The 20,600-nt window shown below is 49.3% G+C and overlaps 1 protein-coding gene across 3 annotated transcripts in view; it reads right to left on the minus strand.

The window, feature by feature from the left end:
• The window catches only part of DGKQ (diacylglycerol kinase theta), a 224,058-nt gene that overhangs the window by 111,384 nt on the left and 92,074 nt on the right, over positions 1-20,600 (minus strand). For all 3 annotated transcript variants that reach the window (XM_068105716.2, XM_068105715.2, XM_068105714.2), the window contains 3 exons: positions 19,817-19,942; positions 19,203-19,332; positions 4,320-4,382 (listed from right to left, as the gene is read on the minus strand). In XM_068105716.2, coding sequence (XP_067961817.2) covers positions 4,320-4,382; positions 19,203-19,332; positions 19,817-19,942 — 319 coding nt within the window. The remainder of the gene's footprint in view (positions 1-4,319; positions 4,383-19,202; positions 19,333-19,816; positions 19,943-20,600) is intronic.

The following is a 20,600-nucleotide window of genomic DNA, read 5'->3' on the forward strand; positions in this document are numbered from 1 at the left end:
ACACACACACACACACACACACGTCTTGTTACGTGAATGCATACATCTCGTTACCCCAACTTGGAAATGTTCTGTTTGTTATGGTGAGGCTGGTTTGTGTTATTTGTACACTAGTTTGCTTTTTGTTGAGAATAGAAACATGCAGTGACACATCTACATCATTACAAGGTTGTTTAATGGAGTAGATTGGCGACATAAAACAAACAAACTAGCACACTTTGTGTCCTTGGGGTACATTAAATAAATGAAGGAACAACCTCAACTGCACGTCACTATTTTTAACATTGTCACCTTCGAAACTCGACCACCGAGACAAACATATAACCACAATAACCACATGAGTACCACTACATTGGTCAGCCTGCTACTCGATGGCTGAACCTGTTTTTATGGTTTGGCCCCTCAGCAGACCGCCAAAGAAGCTGAACAGGAAGCAAATGTGCTCACAATACACACGATAAGACGCCATGGGTGTGGAGACCCTGAGGTTTGGGTTTTGGCTTTTGGCTGTGAACTCAGGATCCAAGGATCCCAAGCCGGCACCCTAACCGCTAAGCCAACACCACGACTGGGATTTGAACTCAGGATCCTCGGATCCCAAGCGGGCACCCTAACTGCTAAGACAACACCAGACTGGGATTTGAACCCAGAATCCTCGGATCCCAAGCCGGCACCCTAACTGCTAAGCCAACACCAGACCGGGATTGGAACCCAGGATCTTAGGATCCCAAGCCGGCACCCTAATCGCTAAGCCAACACCACGACTGGGATTCAAACTCAGGATCCTAGGATCCCAAGCCAGCACCGTAATCGCTAAGCCAACACCACGACTGGGATTCAAACTCAGGATCCTAGGATCCAAAGCCGGCACCCTAATCGCTAAGCCAACACCATGACTGGGATTCAAACTCAGGATCCTAGGATCCCAAGCCAGCACCCTAATCGCTAAGCCAACACCACGACTGGGATTCAAACTCAGGATCCTAGGATCCCAAGCCAGCACCCTAATCGCTAAGCCAACACCAGGCCTTCCAAATCTGATAATATGCAGTCCAAAAAGTACTCACTAACACAACTGCATCACCAGACCCTTATAAATCTGCTCTGCTGCTCTTACACATCCGCTTTCTGTTATGTTCACCTTAATCTCAATAATTTACACAAAGTCATCTTCCATCTGCTTGGAAGTCAGCCAACATGATGACATTACATAAACAATGTGAAAAAAACCAATCTCCTTAACTACGCACCCATGAGCTCACTTCCGATCATCAGCAAGGTCAAGGAGGCCATTATCGCAGTAATGGCCCGATCTCAGATCATCAATTCGGATTCAGACCTGGTAACTCGAACTTTGAACTGATGCTCCTGCTCTCCCAACAGTGGCCATCTATGTTAGACATGAGATCAGGACCGTCTCTCCAGACATATCTCGACATTTCGATACAGTCTGGCACCGAGCCTTGCCCTCCAAACTTTCTCCCTATGGAATCCAAGCCCAACTCCACACATGGTTTAATGACTTCATAACAAGGGTCACATAATGCACCAACAAAATGCAAATACCATATCAAATGTTTGGAAAATAATAAATTAAAGAAAAGCATCAGCAGAAAAAGCCATTTCGACTGTTGTGAACAAAGATTTTCTGGAGTATTACAAAATATCAGGTCAAAAGTCCTTTTGTCTCCAGCGAGAGCAGCAGCATCCCATGCCCCCACACCTTCCTGCTTGGCCTTCACTAGGTTAGAACCCCATTATCACTTCCCGATGCTTCACTCAAGGCTTCACTGACCCCACTCCATAAAAGCACTCAGTTTATTCCTCGAGCACGAGCAGGAAATGATGTGAAAAATCACTCAAGATCACGTGGACAGCGAGGTGAAGGCAATTCGTGTTAAACTTGTACATGGTAACAGTCACTTCCTCTCCATGGATTCGTCCTCTAAAGATATGCCAGTTTATAGTCTGATCTGTAGCAGCCTTCTCTCTAAATTGGAGACGATCATGAGCACAGGCCAAGCATGTGTATCAGCACTCGGTTAGCAAGGTGTTGACATCCTGCAAACAATGATGAACAATGTCCCCATTCTGTACATCAGCTTCTGTACAGGTTTCTGTGAAGGTCTATGACAATTCTGCGTTATCAGACAAGATAAGCATGAGACAACACAAGATAAACAAGAAAAACAAAGCAGTGTCCATATGTTTTATACCTCTCCCACCTCCCCACAAACCCTCTCCCTCCCACAGATCTCTCGATGTCCTTGCTCTCAAATGTTGTGTGTGTGTGTGTGTCCTTCCCCCTCTCTCCCCATCTTGTCTACCGCGCTCCCCTTATTATATGTTTTATGTGTCGGTTTGTCTTTCTGTGTGATTAATGTTCGCTCTTTCACGAGCTTCGATCTTGTATACAAACAAACAAACAAACAAAAAACAAAACCTTCATTATATCAACTCAAACTTGATACCAGTATATGTTTACTGCATTCTTTTGCTCAGACGAGGGACTAACATTCCAAACATCAGTCGTACCACATTTCCCATGGCGGTAAACATACTCTGTCGATTAAAATAAAAAATAATTGTCAACAAGCATTTCCAAGGTCTCAGACAATTTCCCAAAGGTTCACATTCCATGTCTTCGTTAATTTGTGTTCATCACATCTCCAGTAGCCTTACCTGTGCTTTAAAAACAACTACCAGGCGGCCATCCTTATGATTTAATGGGCCTGGAATCAAACTCAGGTCCTCGGACAGTGAGTCTTATGAAGGGGAAAACAGCCTGGAAGTTTCCACAATGTGTGGCATGAGGTGTTATGTAATGCAGATGAGGTAGAGGGTGTGACTCAACCATACAGCACCCAACAAGCTGTGCCTCAATCTGTGGCATGAGGTGTTGTGTCATGCAGATGAGGTAGAGGGTGTGACTCAACCATACAGCACCAAACAAGCTGTGCCTCAATCTGTGGCATGAGGTGTTATGTCATGCAGATGAGGTAGAGGGTGTGACAACCATACAGCACCCAACAAGCTGTGCCTCAATCTGTGGCATGAGGTGTTATGTAATGCAGATGAGGTAGAGGGTGTGACTCAACCATACAGCACCCAACAAGCTGTGCCTCAATCTGTGGCATGAGGTGTTATGTCATGCAGATGAGGTAGAGGGTGTGACAACCATACAGCACCCAACAAGCTGTGCCTCAATCTGTGGCATGAGGTGTTATGTAATGCAGATGAGGTAGAGGGTGTGACTCAACCATACAGCACCCAACAAGCTGTGCCTCAATCTGTCGCATGAGGTGTTATGTAATGCAGATGAGGTAGAGGGTGTGACTCAAACATACAGCACCCAACAAGCTGTGCCTCAATCTGTGGCATGAGGTGTTATGTCATGCAGATGAGGTAGAGGGTGTGACAACCATACAGCACCCAACAAGCTGTGCCTCAATCTGTGGCATGAGGTGTTATGTAATGCAGATGAGGTAGAGGGTGTGACTCAACCATACAGCACCCAACAAGCTGTGCCTCAATCTGTAGCATGAAGTGTTATGTCATGCAGATGAGGTAGAGGGTGTTGTAACAACCATACAGCACCCAACAAGCTGTGCCTCAATCTGTGGCATGAGGTGTTGTGTCATGCAGATGAGGTAGAGGGTGTGACTCAACCATACAGCACCAAACAAGCTGTGCCTCAATCTGTGGCATGAGGTGTTATGTCATGCAGATGAGGTAGAGGGTGTGACAACCATACAGCACCCAACAAGCTGTGCCTCAATCTGTGGCATGAGGTGTTATGTCATGCAGATGAGGTAGAGGGTGTGACTCAACCATACAGCACCCAACAAGCTGTGCCTCAATCTGTGGCATGAGGTGTTATGTCATGCAGATGAGGTAGAGGGTGTGACTCAACCATACAGCACCCAACAAGCTGTGCCTCAATCTGTGGCATGAGGTGTTATGTAATGCAGATGAGGTAGAGTGTGTGACAACCATACAGCACCCAACAAGCTGTGCCTCAATCTGTGGCATGAGGTGTTAGGTAATGCAGATGAGGTAGAGGGTGTGACTCAATCATACAACACCCAACATGCTGTGCCTCAATCTGTGGCATGAGGTGTTATGTCATGCAGATGAGGTAGAGGGTGTGACAACCATACAGCACCCAACAAGCTGTGCCTCAATTCGATTATCATTGATATCCCTGGTAACCTTACAATCACGTGCTAAGCAAAGCACTGTGGGATGTCACACTGAAATGATTACAGGTTCATGAAAGGTGGTGACGTACAGGTGGTGACGTACAGGTGGTGACGTACCAGATTCTGAAATGGATGACGGTGCATCACTCGCAGCAACCTCACTCTGGTCTCTGGCTCCGTCTACAGGATGAGAGCAGCCCAGGCTCAAACATGGTACAAATAAATGACGGCACACACAAATGTACATGCACATCGACGTGTTCAGGAACGGCCATGCACGAATGGGCAAGCACGAGCGGGTATTCACGAATGGGGACGAGCGGGCACGTACGAGCAAGCACGAGAGGGTATTCACGAATGCGCACGAACGAGCATGCACGAGCAAGCACGAGCGGGTATTCACAAATGCGCACGAACGAGCATGCACGAGCAAGCACGAGAGGGTATTCACGAATGCGCACGAACGAGCATGCACGAGCGGGTATTCACGAATGCGCACGAACGAGCATGCACGAGCAAGCACGAGAGGGTATTCACGAATGCGCACGAACGAGCATGCACGAGAGGGTATTCACGAATGCGCACGAACGAGCATGCACGAGCGGGTATTCACAAATGCGCACGAACGAGCATGCACGAGCGGGTATTCACGAATGCGCACGAACGAGCATGCACGAGCAAGTATTCACGAATGCGCACAAACGGGCAAGCACGAGCATGCACGAGCAAGCACGAGCGGGTATTCACGAATGCGCACGAACGGGCAGGCACGAGCGGGTATTCACAAATGCGCACGAACGGGCAAGCACGAGCATGCACGAGCGGGTATTCACGAATGCGCACGAACGGGCAGGCACGAGCGGGTATTCACAAATGCGCCCGAACGGGCACGTACGAGCAAGCACGAGCGGGTATTCACGAATGCGCACGAACGGGCACGTACGAGCATGCACGAGCGGGTATTTAAATGATGATTATGATCATTTATCCTTCGTGTGGTATAACCTAGGAAGTGAAATTGCATTGACATTTCGATTTGCCTATTTTCCAATCAACTCCAAGGTTCACACACTTGCATTCATTGGGGATGTATTTGTATTTAAATTCCATGACACTACCACTGATATGGCAGGAAAATCCACGGATCCTGCTTCTAAACAAGATGGCGGAGTTGTCCATCCGTGCTCCCATCTGGTCGCAGCATTCTATCATACACAAACCTTTACACCCCTCCCCCCCCTCCCCAACCACCTCCCCATTACCCACACCTACACCCTCACTTGCATTTCTTCCTGATTATTAGTCCCCGTTGTACTTAGTCCGAAACGGGGGCTCATGGATGGGGTCTCGTCCGTCCGTCCATCCGTCCATCCGTCCATCCGTCTATCCATGCATGTGTCTGCAACCATATCTCGAAGATGTATGTACTGATTTTGTTCATAATTGGTACAAAGACAAAACATGATGGTATACATATGCACATGATGCGATGCTATACATTGTTCATAGTTTTTGTTTTGTGATGCGATCAAAGATGGCTGACTGGCGGCCATTTTAGTTGTTAAAAATCCGATATTTAACACGTCCTCAACCATTTAACGGACATGTATTTACCGATCTTGTTCAAACTTTGCACACAGATAATGAATGATGGCTTACATATGCACATCATTTGTTTTCGAGGACAGATCTAATATGGCTGACTAGCGGCCATTTTAGTTGTAAAAAATCCGATATTTAACACGTCCTCAACCATTTAACGGACATGGATTTACCGATCTTGTTCAAACTTTGCACACAGATAATGAATGATGGCTAACATATGCACATCATTTGTTTTTGAGGACAGATCCAATATGGCCGACTGGAGGCCATTTTGTTACTTAAACGTGTATCCAACCATTTATTGAACAGGCATGGATTTTGTTCAAACGTGGCACAAAAACAACACATGAGAGTAAACAGACAACAACAACAACAACAACAGGCATTTTCAGGCCATTTTCCCTGCTAGAGCGGGGGTTAGCCTTGCGATCCCCATGACAATCTTCTCCATTTTGCCCTATTTTCTGCATCTCCCTTGTTAACCCCCATGCCCGCATTTCTTCTTCCACCATCTTTAGCCAAGTCTTTCTCAGTCTTCCCCGTCCTCTACTTCCTTCGACATTCATTTCCATCACTCTTCTCAACCAGTCACTTTCATCCTTCCTCAACACATGACCAAACCATCTCAACCTGTTCCTCTTCACAGCATCCATCGCAGGCTCTATTCCCATCATCTTCCACAATTCATCATTTGTCTTCCTTTCTCTCAACGATACTCCGCACATCCACCGAATCATTCGCATTTCCACCCTTTCCAGCCTTTGTTGCTGCTCTACGTTCATTACCCATGTCTCGCTCACATAAATCATAACACTTCTCACACATGCAGCATACACCTTTCCCTTCAGCTTCAACGACACTCCCCGCCTCGTCGGCACCCGACTCTGTTCCCGAAACTTCTTCCATGCACATCTCACTCTAGCAACCGTTGCCGAGTCTGATCCACCTTCTCCATTCAGCATGTCTCCTAGGTAGGAAAATGTTTTCACACCTTCCAGCTTCACGCCGTCTCCAAGATCCAACTCAACATTTCCTCCATCTGCAGCTCCCTCTGTGCACACCTTACCACTTGAATGTAGCTGCCACACTGGTTAATGACCCTCTCAGACCACGACATTTTTGATGAACCCACTCAGCTAACATTGTACATTGAATGGAGTTCACTCCGACACCCTTCCTGCACACAGCACACGGCCACTTCCCAGTTCTTTCCACCTCACCACATGCTTTACCACTTGCCATCACCTCCGTCTTTCCTATATTCACCTTCAGACCTTTTGTCTCCATACATTCCTTCCACTTGTTCACCTTTTCCTTCAGTCCATCCATACTTTCCGCAATAAACACCAGATCATCTGCATACAACAACTCCCACGGTAAACCCTCCTTTACGTTCTGAGCCAGCACCTCCTTCATAGCTACAAATAGTAGTGGACTTAGTACAGACCCCTGATGCACTCCCACCATCACCTCAAACTCACCACTGTTCCCGTCCTTCATCCTTACAGTTGTGCGCGCTCTCTCGTACATTGCCATCACCACTTTGATCAACCATTCCTCCACTCCTAACTTCCTCAATGCCCATGTCACTACTTCACGTGGAACTCTATCGAATGCTTTCTCCAGATCAACAAACTCAAGAAACAACTTCTCCCTCTTCTCCTGCAACTGCCTTACAATAAAAAGCACGTCTGTCATTCCTCTTCCTGGCATAAATCCAAACTGCATTCCGTCGATCTTCACTTTCTTCCTTATCCTCCTCTCCAACACCCTTTCCAATACCTTCATTCCATGCTCCAATAACTTTATCGCTCGGTATGAGCCACACTCCAGAGGGTCACCTTTCCCCTTGTATAGAGGGACGAGGGTACTCAGTTCCCAATCCACTGGAATGCGGCCTTCTTTCACCACCAGATTACAGATCTGTCATTTTCTTCACACCCCAACTTCCTGCTGCCTTCAACATATCTCCCACAACTCCCATCGGCCCTCCCGCTTTTCTACTCTTCATTGCTTTTATCGCTTCCTCAACTTCCTTCTCAGTTATCTTCTCTGCTGGTCCTAAAACTGGGTTACTCTCTATGTTGCCATCCCATTCATTCTCTGTATTCAAGAGCATTTCCATATATCTTTTCCATCTTCCTTTAATTCCAGCTGGGTCTACAACGATTTGTCCCACTTCATGCTTCAAGCAACTCACCCCCATCACATCACACCTCTCTTTCGCTATCTGCTTTGCAATCCTGAATACCGCTCTCTGACCCTCTTCCAAATCCAAGCGTTCTCCGAACATTTTCCTACATGCCTCCTGCGCCTTTGCTACCTCTTTCTTTGCAGCCCTCTTGGCTGCCTTATAGCTTTCATTATCTGCCTTTTCTGCCCCTGTACCCTTCGCCTTCTGCCACTCTTTGAACCTCTTCCTCTTCTCGTCAATCCTCTTTCCAACTTCATCATCCCACCACCATGTTTACGAGTGCCTCGGTGGTCCTTTTGTCAATCCACATACCTCACCAACGGCTCCCAACAGACTATATTTAATTGACATCCAACCACATCATCCTCTGCCATACTCAGCCTCTCTTTTAATGCCTCCCTCACTGTCACCTCTTTCAACCTCCACACCTTCATTGTCGGTTGGTACTTCACCCGCCGAGCTCTCCTTGCACCTTTCACCCTCATGTCGCAGACAACCAAGTGGTGCCGTGAAACAGCCTCCTTCCCCGGGATCACCTTTGTGTCCCCGGAGGTGCCCCCTATCTTGCCTACGCACCATCAGGTAGTCAACGGTTGTCGCCGACGCACCTGACGTTTCTGTAACAAGCTTATTCTCCTCGTTGTGGAATTGAGTATTACAAATTAACAAACCAGCTCCATCAGGAAACTCCAAAGTCCTTTCACCTTCTCCATTTCTCACACCATATCCGTAACCCCCATTAACTCCCTCAAAACCATCTATCCTCCTTCCCACATGTCCATAATCTATATTATAATAGCCGTAGATGATTGTCTGTTGGACGTCTGTCCGGGGTGTGGCTTACTCGGTTTGCAGAGTAGCTCCACGCATAGCTCCACCCATTCTGGGAGAGGCTTCATATAAACAAATATCCACCATTTTATTAACTCGCATAGCTTTGAGGCCTGTTTTGTAGGCCCGTGGTGTCTTGCTCTCTCTCCCAGATTTATTTCAAATCAAATTCGATATATCATTTCATTTTTCACAGTCGCTAACATAGTTTTAGACTCGGTTGAAAAAAAACGAGAGGAAAATCCGATGAAAGTTGCCGTTTATAGAACGAAATGAATTCTCAAAGGCCTGTAACTTCAAGGCCATTGAGTCTCTCTCACGCCTTTATCTCCAATCTAACTCACCATCTGATTTCATTTTTATCGATGGTTTTAGACTCGCTGTCAGCAATAATTGAGAACATTCCACACACGCGGGAAAATGCAGAGATATATTTTTAAAAATCACGTCATGATGTATCATACATCGCCCAACATGACACCGACGGCAACGTGTCGACATATATTAAAAATTCGCTTTTGCTTTTCCGTTAAGATATATTACTTTTTCATTTGATGACAGTCGTCACAAAAACGTCAACAATGATGCCGATGAAGCGCGGTGCTACGCACGCTTGCTTGCACAACAAGAAGGAAGCGGGCAACGCGGTGAGTTTAAGAGTCTTTATTAAACGAACTCAACTGTAGCACTGGCGCGCTCCGGGCTGCACACCCGGTGTATATCCCGCGGCCACGCCTACCCCTAGGGCGTGGCCGCCGCCCACTTGGTGCGTGGAATGATGCCCTCACGCCAGTGAGCTTTCGTGTCCGCCACACGCGCCCCCCCAGAATTCCCGCGCACCTGGAGGGCCAGTTTGCGGGGCAAACGGATAACCCGGCCGAAGCGCCCTCTGGCGACCGGCGGCGTCCGGGGTGCAGGGATGCCAGCTGGGATGCCTCCGGCTGCACCCGGGATGGGTGCAGGACCGGGGGGCGGCGTGCCGGCGGGCCTGGGCGGTGCCGGGGGTCTGCCCGCAGGGGGGCGGCCTTGACGCGGGGGCCGAGCCACCGGCGGTGGGTGGTCCACGTCGAGGTGGGCCGGTTTGAGGCGATCCACCGAGACGCGGTCGGGAGTACCGCCGATGTCCAAGGTGAAATGTTTCACCCCGGTCTCCAGCACGCGGAAAGGCCCATCGTAAGGGGGCCGAAGTGGTGTCCGGTGGGCGTCGTGCCGGACGAAGACGTACTCCGCGGTGCGAAGCTCCGGGGCGACGTGGGTAGGCGGGTGTCCGTGGTGCGCCGTCGGCACCGGGGCGAACCTCCGGGCCGTCTCCTGCAGCGCGGAGCGCTCCTGCGCCGCAGACCATGGTGCCGTGGGGTCGGGGAGGAACTCGCCCGGCACTCGCAGCGGTTGTCCGAAGACCAACTCCGCCGCGGATGCGCGCAGGTTGTCCTTGGGCGCCGTCCGGAGGCCCAGCAGGACCCAGGGGAGCCTGTCGACCCAGCTGCCGTCACGGAGGGTGGCCCGGAGAGCGGCCTTCAACGAGCGGTGGAACCGCTCGCACAGGCCAATGGCCTGGGGGTGGTAGGCCGTGGTTCGGTGCAGCTGGACCCCGCGCGACCGCCCCCCAGAGCTCCGAGGTGAACTGGGGGCCGCGGTCGGACGATATGTCCGAGGGGGCGCCGAACCGGGCGACCCAGGTGGCGATGAACGCCTGTGCGACGTCCGCCGCCGTCGTCGCCACCAAAGGCATGGCCTCCGGCCACCGGGTGGTGCGGTCCACCATCGTCTGGACATGGGTGAAACCCCGCGAGGGGGGCAGAGGTCCCACCAGGTCCACGTGTACGTGGTCGAACCTTCGTTCCGGCACCGTGAACGGGGTAAATGGGGCCTGGGTGTGCCGGTGCACCTTCGCGCGCTGGCACGCGAGGCACGTCCTGGTCCAGCCGCGGACGGCCTTCCGGAGGCCATGCCAGACAAACTTGTCGGCGACCAACCTCTGGGAGGCCTTCGTGCCCGGGTGGGACAGGCTGTGGATGGCGTCAAAAACCTGGCGCTGCCAGCCCGCGGGCACGATGGGGCGAGGCCGCCCGAGGGAGACATCGCACAAGAGGGCTGCGTCGTCGAACGGCACCTCGGTGACGCGGAGGCCCGTGACGGCCTTCCGCAAGGCCTGGACGCCGGGGTCGGTGGCCTGGTCCGCCGCCATCTGGGCATAGTCGATGCCAAGGTGGACGGCGTGGGCGACGGACCGGGAAAGGCAATCCGCCACCGGGTTGTCCTTCCCCGCGACGTGCCGGATGTCCATCGTGTACTCGGACACGGCCGAGAGGTGACGCTGCTGCCGGGCCGACCACGGCTCGGTGACCTTGCCCATCGCGAAGACCAGTGGCTTGTGGTCGACGAAGGCCGTGAACGCACGGCCGTCGAACAGATGGCGGAAGTGCCTGACCGCCAGGTCAGCTCGCGGTCGAAGGTACTATAGCGGCGTTTGGGCGGGCGAAGCTGCCGGCTGAAGAACGCCAGCGGTTGCCAAGCACCACGCACCCATTGCTCGTGCACCGTGCCCACCGCGTAGCCCGAGGCGTCGGTGGTGAGGGCGATCGGTGCATCGGGCGCCAGGTGCGGAGGCATGGTGGCGTGAGCCAAGGCGAGCTTCGCGCCTGCGAACGCCGCGTCCATCTGCGCGGTCCAGGTAACGTCACCTTTGCCCGGCTTCCCTCGGAGGGCCTCGTGCAAGGGGCGCAGGATCTGGGCGATGCGGGGCAGGAACCGATGGTAAAAGTTTACCATGCCCAGGAACTCCTGGAGCCCCTTGATCGTGCGGGGGTGCGGAAACCCCTTCACCGCCTCCACCTTGCCCTGCAGGGGGACGGCCCCGTGCCTGGTGACACGGTGCCCCAAAACATCGATGTCGGCGACGCCGAATCGGCACTTGGCGGGGTTCACGGTGAGGCCATGCTGGCCCAGACGTTCGAAGAGCGTGCGGAAATGGTGAAGGTGCTCTTCGCGGGACGCGCTGGCGACGAGGATGTCGTCCAGGTATACGTACACAAAATCCAAGTCGCGCAAGACGCTGTCCATGAGTCGCTGGAACGCCTGAGCCGCATTCTTCAAACCGAAGGGCATCCAAAGAAATTCGAACAGTCCGAACGGCGTGATGACCGCCGTCTTCGGGATGTCCTCCGGCCTGACGGGGACCTGATGGTAGCCGTGTATGAGGTCCACCTTCAAAAAGAAGGACATGCCCGCCAACCGGGCGGAGAAGTCCTGGATGTGGGGGACGGGGTAGCGGTCGGGGGTGGTGGCGTCGTTTAGGCGCCGGTAGTCCCCGCACGGTCGCCATCCCCCGCCGGGCTTGGGCACGATGTGAAGCGGCGACGCCCAAGCACTCTCGGAGCGCCGCACGATGCCGAGCCGCTCCAGCGTAGCGAACCCCGCTTTAGTCACCGCGAGCTTCGTCGGTTCGAGGCGGCGTGCCCGGGCGTAGACCGGTGGCCCGGCGGTGGGGATGTGGTGTTCCACCCCATGCTTGACGGCCCCCGCCGAGAAGGTGGGCCGCGTAAGGGCCGGGAAGCTGGCGAGGAGGCGGGTGAAGTCGTCCGCTGCCGGAACTGTACAAACTAACCTCGCCGGGACCGAACCGCTCAGCAAGCCGCTTGGCGAGCCGCTCAGTGAGCCGCTCAACGAGCTGCTCAGCGCGCAAGCAAGCGAGCTGAACGTTTCAGCCTGGACGAGACGTCTGTTCTTCACATCTACCATCAACCCGTGTGCACAGAGGAAGTCCGCACCGAGCAGTGCCATGGTGACACTAGCGGTTACGAACGTCCACTCGAAGCGTTGCCTTCCGAACCGCAGGGAGAGGCAGCGCTTCCCGAAAGTGCGTATGGGTGTTCCGTTCGCGGCAAGCAACGCGGGGCCCCGGCCCGCGGTGTGCTTGTCGGACGTAGAGGCAGGGATAACGCTCACCTGTGCCCCCGTATCGCATAGGAAACGGCACCCGGACAAGGTTTCCATTATAAAAAGAAGGCTGCCGGAATGGCCGACGCTCAGGGCCGCTACCGAGTGCCGGCTTTGTAGTTTCCTGACTTGCCGAAGGAGCACGGCGGGCAACAAGTCCTTGCCTTGTGGCCAAACCTGGCGTGGAAATGGCACCAGGTTTGCGGCGAAGGCGGAGGCCGTGGTTTTCGCAGTGGTGGTGGGCATGGCGTGGGCCACGCGGCGTGCGTCAGCCTCGGGATCCCCGAGGTGTGGTGCATCAGCATCAGGGTCAGCCTCGGGATGTGCGGCGGCCGCGCCAAAACGGGGAGAGGATACCATTTTTGCACCAAATCTAAAGGACGATGCATATTGTTACGTTTGTGGGGGTAGCTGATGACATACCATAGTGGAGATAGAACTGTGGAGATAGAACTGTGTAGGGTAGCATGGACCGTGGATGTGTAGGAGCCAATATTGATGTATATAAGCAAGGAAAACTGAACTTAAGTGTTTACGTGTCACCACACGGAGGGTGGTTTTGTGTTTGTTAAATAGGGCTTAACGATAATTCCCAGGATGCAATTGCCTCCTGTGATTTTTCCCTATGTTTTATACGAGTCCGGCCATACAAAACTTCCATTAAATCAACGTCCATTAACCAACAACCACCCCCACAGACAGTGCCGAATATTCCGGTCAGACAATTAACCCCGCCCCACCAACCGACTAAGGAACAAGGCCACACCCCAGAGTGGGACAAGGGGCATGGAAACTACCGTGGCCGGCAGACCACGCCCCGAGGTTCGTCATTCGTCGAGCCCGACCATGGAGCGATTGGGTGGAACTCGACGATTGGTCGGGGTGACGTCGGTGTGACGTCAGATCGAGAGACTTCAAGAGAAGAGGAAGAAGAATCAGTCTCTCTCTGGTGTTGGCTTCGTGTGGGGCTTCGTGCTTTTGTCTCTGGCTCTCGGCTGCGGGTTTCTCGTGTGCGTTTTTTTATCACTGGTGGTGGTCTTCGGAAAAACAGAGGAGGTCGCCGGCAGACCAAAGGAGGCTGTCCTGTATGCTTGCCTCACGCAAGCTGAATTACAAGGCTGGCTACAGGCGCGACTCCACGCCATATTGTGTGCTTCCCGCGCGGTAACTCGGGTTCGACGACCAACGAGCAATTCAAAGTCCTCGTTGGGATGCAAAGCTGAGCATCAGCTGACTTAAACCATTTATGTCGACTTAATCTTTCCCCTTGTATGGTTTGTGTGTCTGAGGGGAGACGTCTCAACTTAGATATTAGGATTTGATTTTACCTCAACGTTCATTTTATTTCTGACCTTTCTTTCATTAAATTTATTATTGTGCATTTCATTTGTTGTATTGTGGATTTTCCGTATCTCATTTATGTGTTCGTGGGTTTTGGATATAAGCCCCGTGAGCTCCATGCAGGTAAGCACCCTGGTTCCTCCACCAGCGCACAACGAACTGACTGCCAATTTTTGGCTTGATCGCCTCGGAGTAAAGACAGATCGGCTATCCGTCCAAGGCTGGTCTTCATCGGCCGTGGACCTGCAATACTTTGAAAGAGATGACATCGCCCATACACTTTCAAAGCCAAAGACAATCGGAGATTCTGCCCGAAGATCTTGTGAAATGGTGTTTGAATGTAGCCTAAGCAAATGGAATCTAACATAGGACATGCAGTGAACATGAACTTGTTTCGCAATTTTGAATTGCATGATTGTTATTTCAAATTTTTAATATTTCTCTTTGTAGCCATTTATGAGGTCAATTTGGTGTTTGCCATTTATGAGGTCAGTTTGATGTCTGCAATTTATGAGAAGGTCAATTTGGTGTGAGACAGTCAGTAATACATCATTATCTCCTGTGTGTCTATCTGTCTGTCTGTGTGTCTGCCTGTCTGTGTGAAACACAAATCATGGCCAAACTACTGGGTCAATTGCCCCCAAACTTGACATATAGTCCAAATTGGACCTCCTGTTGAACATCGGCTACTTGGCTGTTTTTTTATGACCATGGCGAATGATGATATCGCTAAATTTAATTCTAAATTATATTTTGGGTGTGGCCTCGACATCACCCATTCCTTTCTGCAAACAGTGGTTCCGATGCACTGTTGATTTGTGTTTGTGGAGGACTTGCCCTAGCCAGTTTGTGAAGAACTTGGTCTGAGTACTTCCCTCGGGCAAACTGGACAAGAGCATGGCATTGATGGTTGTGGAGAGGGTATTGCATTTGAGTCCGTTTGTTACTTGCAAAATCGAAGATTTTTCAAGTATATTGGTCGGTTGTGTTTGTGACTCTGTTAGTTTGTCACCGGCCTACAGGTCACAATTTTCAACCGATCTTCACCAAACTTCACCAAGTGGTAGAGTTGGTCAAATGCCAGAAGCCTATTGTTTTTGGGGTCAATAGGTCAAAAGGTCAACATAGGCCAAAGGTCACCAACTTTGCTAAATTTCTAAAATCCTCCATTTTCATCCGATTGACTTGAAATTTGAAGACCACTTGCATATCTGGTCATTGAATTCAACCACAAAGAATTTTTGAAGTCAACATAGGCCAAATGGTCAACATAGGCCAAATTTCTAAAATCCTCAATTTTTATCCAATTGACTTGAAATTTGAAGAGGACTTGCATATCTGGTCACTGAATTCAACCACCAAGTATTCTTGGTCAACTTAGGCCAAAAGGTCAACATAGGCCAAATTTCTAAAATCCTCTATTTTCATCGAATTCACTTGAAAATTGAACAGCATTTGCACATTGAGTCACTAAATAGGGAAACTAACTATTTTTGAGGTCAAAAGGTCAAAGGTCAACTCAAGGTCAACCTTCCAAAATCATCATTTTTCATCTGAAAAATCGTCACTTTTCATCCTGTTGACCCGAGCTTTGATCAAGATTGTAAATTTAAATCTTCATGAAATGGACAATTTGCTGTATCAATGGTAAACTTTTGGGGGATGGCGTATTTTGCAAGTATCGTGCTACGCATGACGTTTTCTTGTTTGTTTGTCTGTTTGTTTGTCTGTTTGTTTGTCTGTTTGTTTGTCCGCACAGAATAAATATGATTTTCTCTGCAACCGTTGGTCCTATTGACAGGAAATTTTCACCATGGGTGCAACTCCACGTGTATAATTTTTTAATGATAATTATGACGTCATAGGTCACGTGGTTCGGCCGCCATCTTGCAAAAATCGAAAAACTTTGCACCTCAATATCTCGGAAAGCGCTGAATAGAAAAAAATTGAGACGGCTCATTGCAAAGAACTCTCCATGAGGAATAAAATATGTTAATGATGATGTCATAGGTGCCTCCATTATGACGTCATAAGTCGACAAGTACAAAACTTCATCCAATAAAGGTTGAAATTTCTTGAGCGCCATGTCGGCGTCGGTGTGACGTCAGATCGAGAGACTGATGCCTCCATTATGACGTCATAATTCGACAAGTACAAAACTTCATCCAATCAAGATAAAATTTATTGAGCATAATCTAGGAATAAATTAGTTTAGAAAAAAATAATGATGACGTCATCGGTCACGTGGTTCGGCCGCCATATTTGTTTTAACACAAAAGCCTTAACAACCACTGAAAATACATCCTGGCGAGGGTTTGCAATCTCTGATTGCTCTTTTTCTTGTTTGTGTTTGTGGAAGACTTGCCCTAGCCAGTTTGTGGAGAACTTGGTTTGTGGCATTGATTGTTGTGGAGAGGAGTGTGAGGGGAGGGGAGGTGGGGAGAAGAGGGGTGGATGGGAGAATCTCCCTTGGCATTCTCTTGAGGGGACTTTATTCGGACATTCTCTGCGGTCGGTGAATGACCATCATGTTGTTGTCTTTTTCTGAGGCTTGAAACATGCTTTGGCAGCAAATGTGTTGGTTTGGATCCTCTGCCTATGTCCAGATCCTGGTGGAGTGATCCAGTGCATTATCCCTTCGGTGTTTGTGATGAGGTGGAAAGGCTCTTTGGCTGGGGTTTAGGCCCCGTTTCAGAACCCCTCGGGATTGTGGAGTGTAGGGTTCAATGGTGGTTGACCTGGCCCAGCCACTGCACCACACCCATTGCCATGCAAAAAAATAAATGCCGGTGATCCTCCTGCCACCTTGGCCCACCCGTTCTCCTGCCCACCGCCAGCCCTTTGGCCTCCCCTCCCCCACCAACTCTCCTACCCACACCGCGCCCGCCCCGCCAGCTCTCCTGCCCACACGGCCACCCAACTCTCCTAACCCCCACCTCCCATCCCGGCGAGACTCCTACCCCCTACCCCCTACCCCAATGGTTTCTTTACTGCTTCATTAAGACACTGATGTTATCCTGCATGGCTGATTATGACCCACAAACAGTGCACTTGTACTTGCTGTGTAAGATAAGATATATGTCATCTTTTTCTATGAGATACATTGGACTCTATACATTGGACTCTACCCGTGAGCAGACTTACTCGATGTTTGACAGACACTACTCCACCTTGTCGGGAGAGGACACAGAGTCCAGGAGCAGTGTATGAAGGGAAACTGATTTGTTTGTGCATTTTTTTGTAAATGCACCGATTGCTCAAACGTGCTGGATTACCGGGATGTTGACGATTAAGATTGTACATACACAGATGGTTTAATATGATGATCAGATTTGATTGTTGGTTAACATTATGATGTGGCTTGATGATTTATGGCCTTACAAGATGATCGGTTCATATGATGGATGATGAATGGTGGATGATATAGTGCATGGGATATGGTGATTAACATGTTTTCACTCAATGCCTGATGGTCTCGCCCAAATTTATCATGTTCTTATGTTAGCTGTAATTGCATTTATGACAATAACGAATGCTCCAATCAACACAATCATATCTTTAATCAATACCCAATATATGGAAACCAATGACTAGATACCAAAACCGTATTTCTACGTTATACGAGATTTACTTCAAAAGTTACACTAGATTACTCGTATCGGCTATTCATCGGGTGTATCGTACGGCAGCCATATTGGATTTATGCTAATGAGGGATGTTCTAATAAAGTATTGCATAATTTATTTCCCCATACCTGAAAACCGATATTGGGACACACAAATCATCGTTCCATTTCTACCAAGTTTGTAGTTACAAGAAATCTCCTGCATCAAGGAGTTTGCGGGCAGCCATCCTGGATTTATGCGAATAAGGAGGTTCCAATCGGCAAAAAAATTTGTTCAAATCGATTCCCGTATCCAAAAATCTGCATTGAGACACCAAATTCATCCTTTATGTCCGTTAGTTCGGAAGTTATAAGGCATTCCCTATATCGGGTCATCAGTCAAATTACATTAAATGCCGAATTAAAGTACCAAAACATCTCTCTATAATGCAAGCAATCCCTGTGTGTCTGTCTGTGTGTCTGTGTGTCTGTGTGTCTGTGTGTCTGTGACAGCTGTTTCTCGACAACCACTGGTCCGATCTAAGTGAAACTTGCCAGGTATATTGCTGGGGACCTGAGGATGTGCCTTTTCAAGGTTTGCTATTAATCGGACAAGTGGTTACCAAGTTATGGCCATTTATTTAGCAAACACATACGTTTTGTACGTGAACGAATGAACAGCGAAGGACGAGAGCGAAGGAACAGCGAAGGACGAGAGCGAAGGAACGGCGAACGACGAGAGCGAAGACCGAAGGAACGATGAAAGTTTTAATTTTTCTTTGCACGTACGGTCAAGCTACAGCGAAGGAACCGCGTGTGTTTGTTGTTTCTGCCTCGCGGTTTGATATTAATCGGACAAGTGGTTACCAAGTTATGGCCATTTATTTAGCAAACACATACGTTTTTTGTTTGCACGTACGGCCACGCACGTGAACGAAGGAACAGCGAAGGAACGGCGAAGGACGAGAGCGAAGACCGAAGGAACGATGAAAGTTTTAATTTTTTTTTTGCACATACGGTCAAGCTACAGCGAAGGAACCGCGTGTGTGTTTGTTGTTCTCTTCTCTTTATGCTTTTCCTTGCGATGAAATTGCAAAATGGCAAAATATGTTGGCGCTAATTGAAGAATTGGCCATTAAAACTAATTTGCGATTAATCGTAACTGCGATATGCGAACTTCCAGACAGCGAGGCCTTATTTTTGGTACGTACGTCAACGTCGTCGTCAACCTCCCCGCACGTGCTGGCATGCACTAGTAATTTGTAAATTGGACAGCGTCCAATTCCATATTCCACACACCCTCAAGTTCCCAAATAAACAGGTAAATCAAAATTTATTAGCAAAATCGAACCAGAGGCCCAATTTCTTCCCTCCCAACCCTCACTAAAAGATTACACCAATAATTACACCAAGATTACACCAACCTTCAAAATGGAAACTATGGTCATGTGGAAATGTCGGCAGGTATACGGTTCATGGAACTAACCAGGGTCAAGAAGGATGTCCTGCAGGGTGAAGGGTCTTTGTAGGGTGACACAAAATGGTGGCAGCATGATACCCTCAAGACGTCCAAATGAGCAACAATCGGAGATGGACGCACAGCAGCTTGAATGTGCCTAAAACAGGTAGGACAGGTGGAGTAAACGGGGCAGAATGGCAAACGGAAGTGGAGAGAGATTCCATCACTTTGCGAGTGCACGACGCGTGTCCATCTTGGAAAGTACGTGGACCCGGGTCACACAGAAGAGAATCGTTTATAATATATAATCAGAAATAGTAATGAGGGTCAACATGACGAGGTAGTGGAGGCGCCACTTTCAAGGAGAGGAGCAAAGAATGACTGTGCAGACAGACTACAAACAGTAAAGAGAAGGTAATACGCAGAATGAGAAATAGATGGAAAGATGGCGAAAAAATATTCCAGAAAAAAGGAGGAAAACGTCTACCTTTTATAAAATGTCTGAGGAGAAGGCCAATTCATCGAGTGAGCGTGTCACGCATGTAACTCCAATTAGCGAGTGTGCACATGCTACACGACTGATTGAGGCAAGAAGGGCAAAGTAATCAACAAACTCATCATGGATCAAGAAGTGCACTTACAGTCACGTGACACCACAGGCACCGCTGGCTGCACAAAACCTCGTGTGAAGCGCACGTCTTGCGGCACGATTCACAGCGCGAACCTGCCGGCAGGTTTCCCTCCTGCCAGTGGTGAACGGACAACACCTGCACAGACCACATGACCATTAGAAACATTCAGGAGTGCCCTTACTATTGCACAAAAACTATCAATACACCTGTAGGCCAACATTTACATTAATTACGACTTAATTCATATTAGGTTCAAAAGATTTTTCGTTGTGACGTCATCATCACTGTGCATGTGACCTTTTCATGGAGCAATAAACAATGCCAATGATCCGTTTGCTCCTCACCCACCACCACGTCACACTCATGTAGGTAAAGCACACAATCCTGGGCAGGTGTATTTATCAGTACGTTGTTGACTGTAATCTCCAGCGAGTATCAAAGGGCAGAACAAGGCCCTCCCAGGACCCCGTGCATCCGCCTTGTTTGGTTTTTAGGATTCCGCTTTTAGGTTCCCACTGGAAGCCTGTTGTTCATACAAGGAATATTATTATTCTCACACAATTTGTGTAAACGGTTCCGAGAAAACCGTTTTAGCGAGCTCTACGAAACTTTAACTCATTATAGATACCAATGTAACTGAGTGCATCATTCATTTTGTTTTTGCAATTTTCACTTACATTGGCTGCCATTGCTTATGACGTCATAAACTTTAAAAACATCTTCTTCTCCAGAACCGCTTAACAAATCAATGAGAAATTTTACAAATTTGATCACCTGGTCTTGGCGATAAATG

This window comes from Myxine glutinosa, chromosome 2 (genome assembly GCF_964187855.1).
Source record: "Myxine glutinosa chromosome 2, kmMyxGlut1.1, whole genome shotgun sequence".
Classification (NCBI taxonomy): Eukaryota; Metazoa; Chordata; class Myxini; order Myxiniformes; family Myxinidae; genus Myxine; species Myxine glutinosa.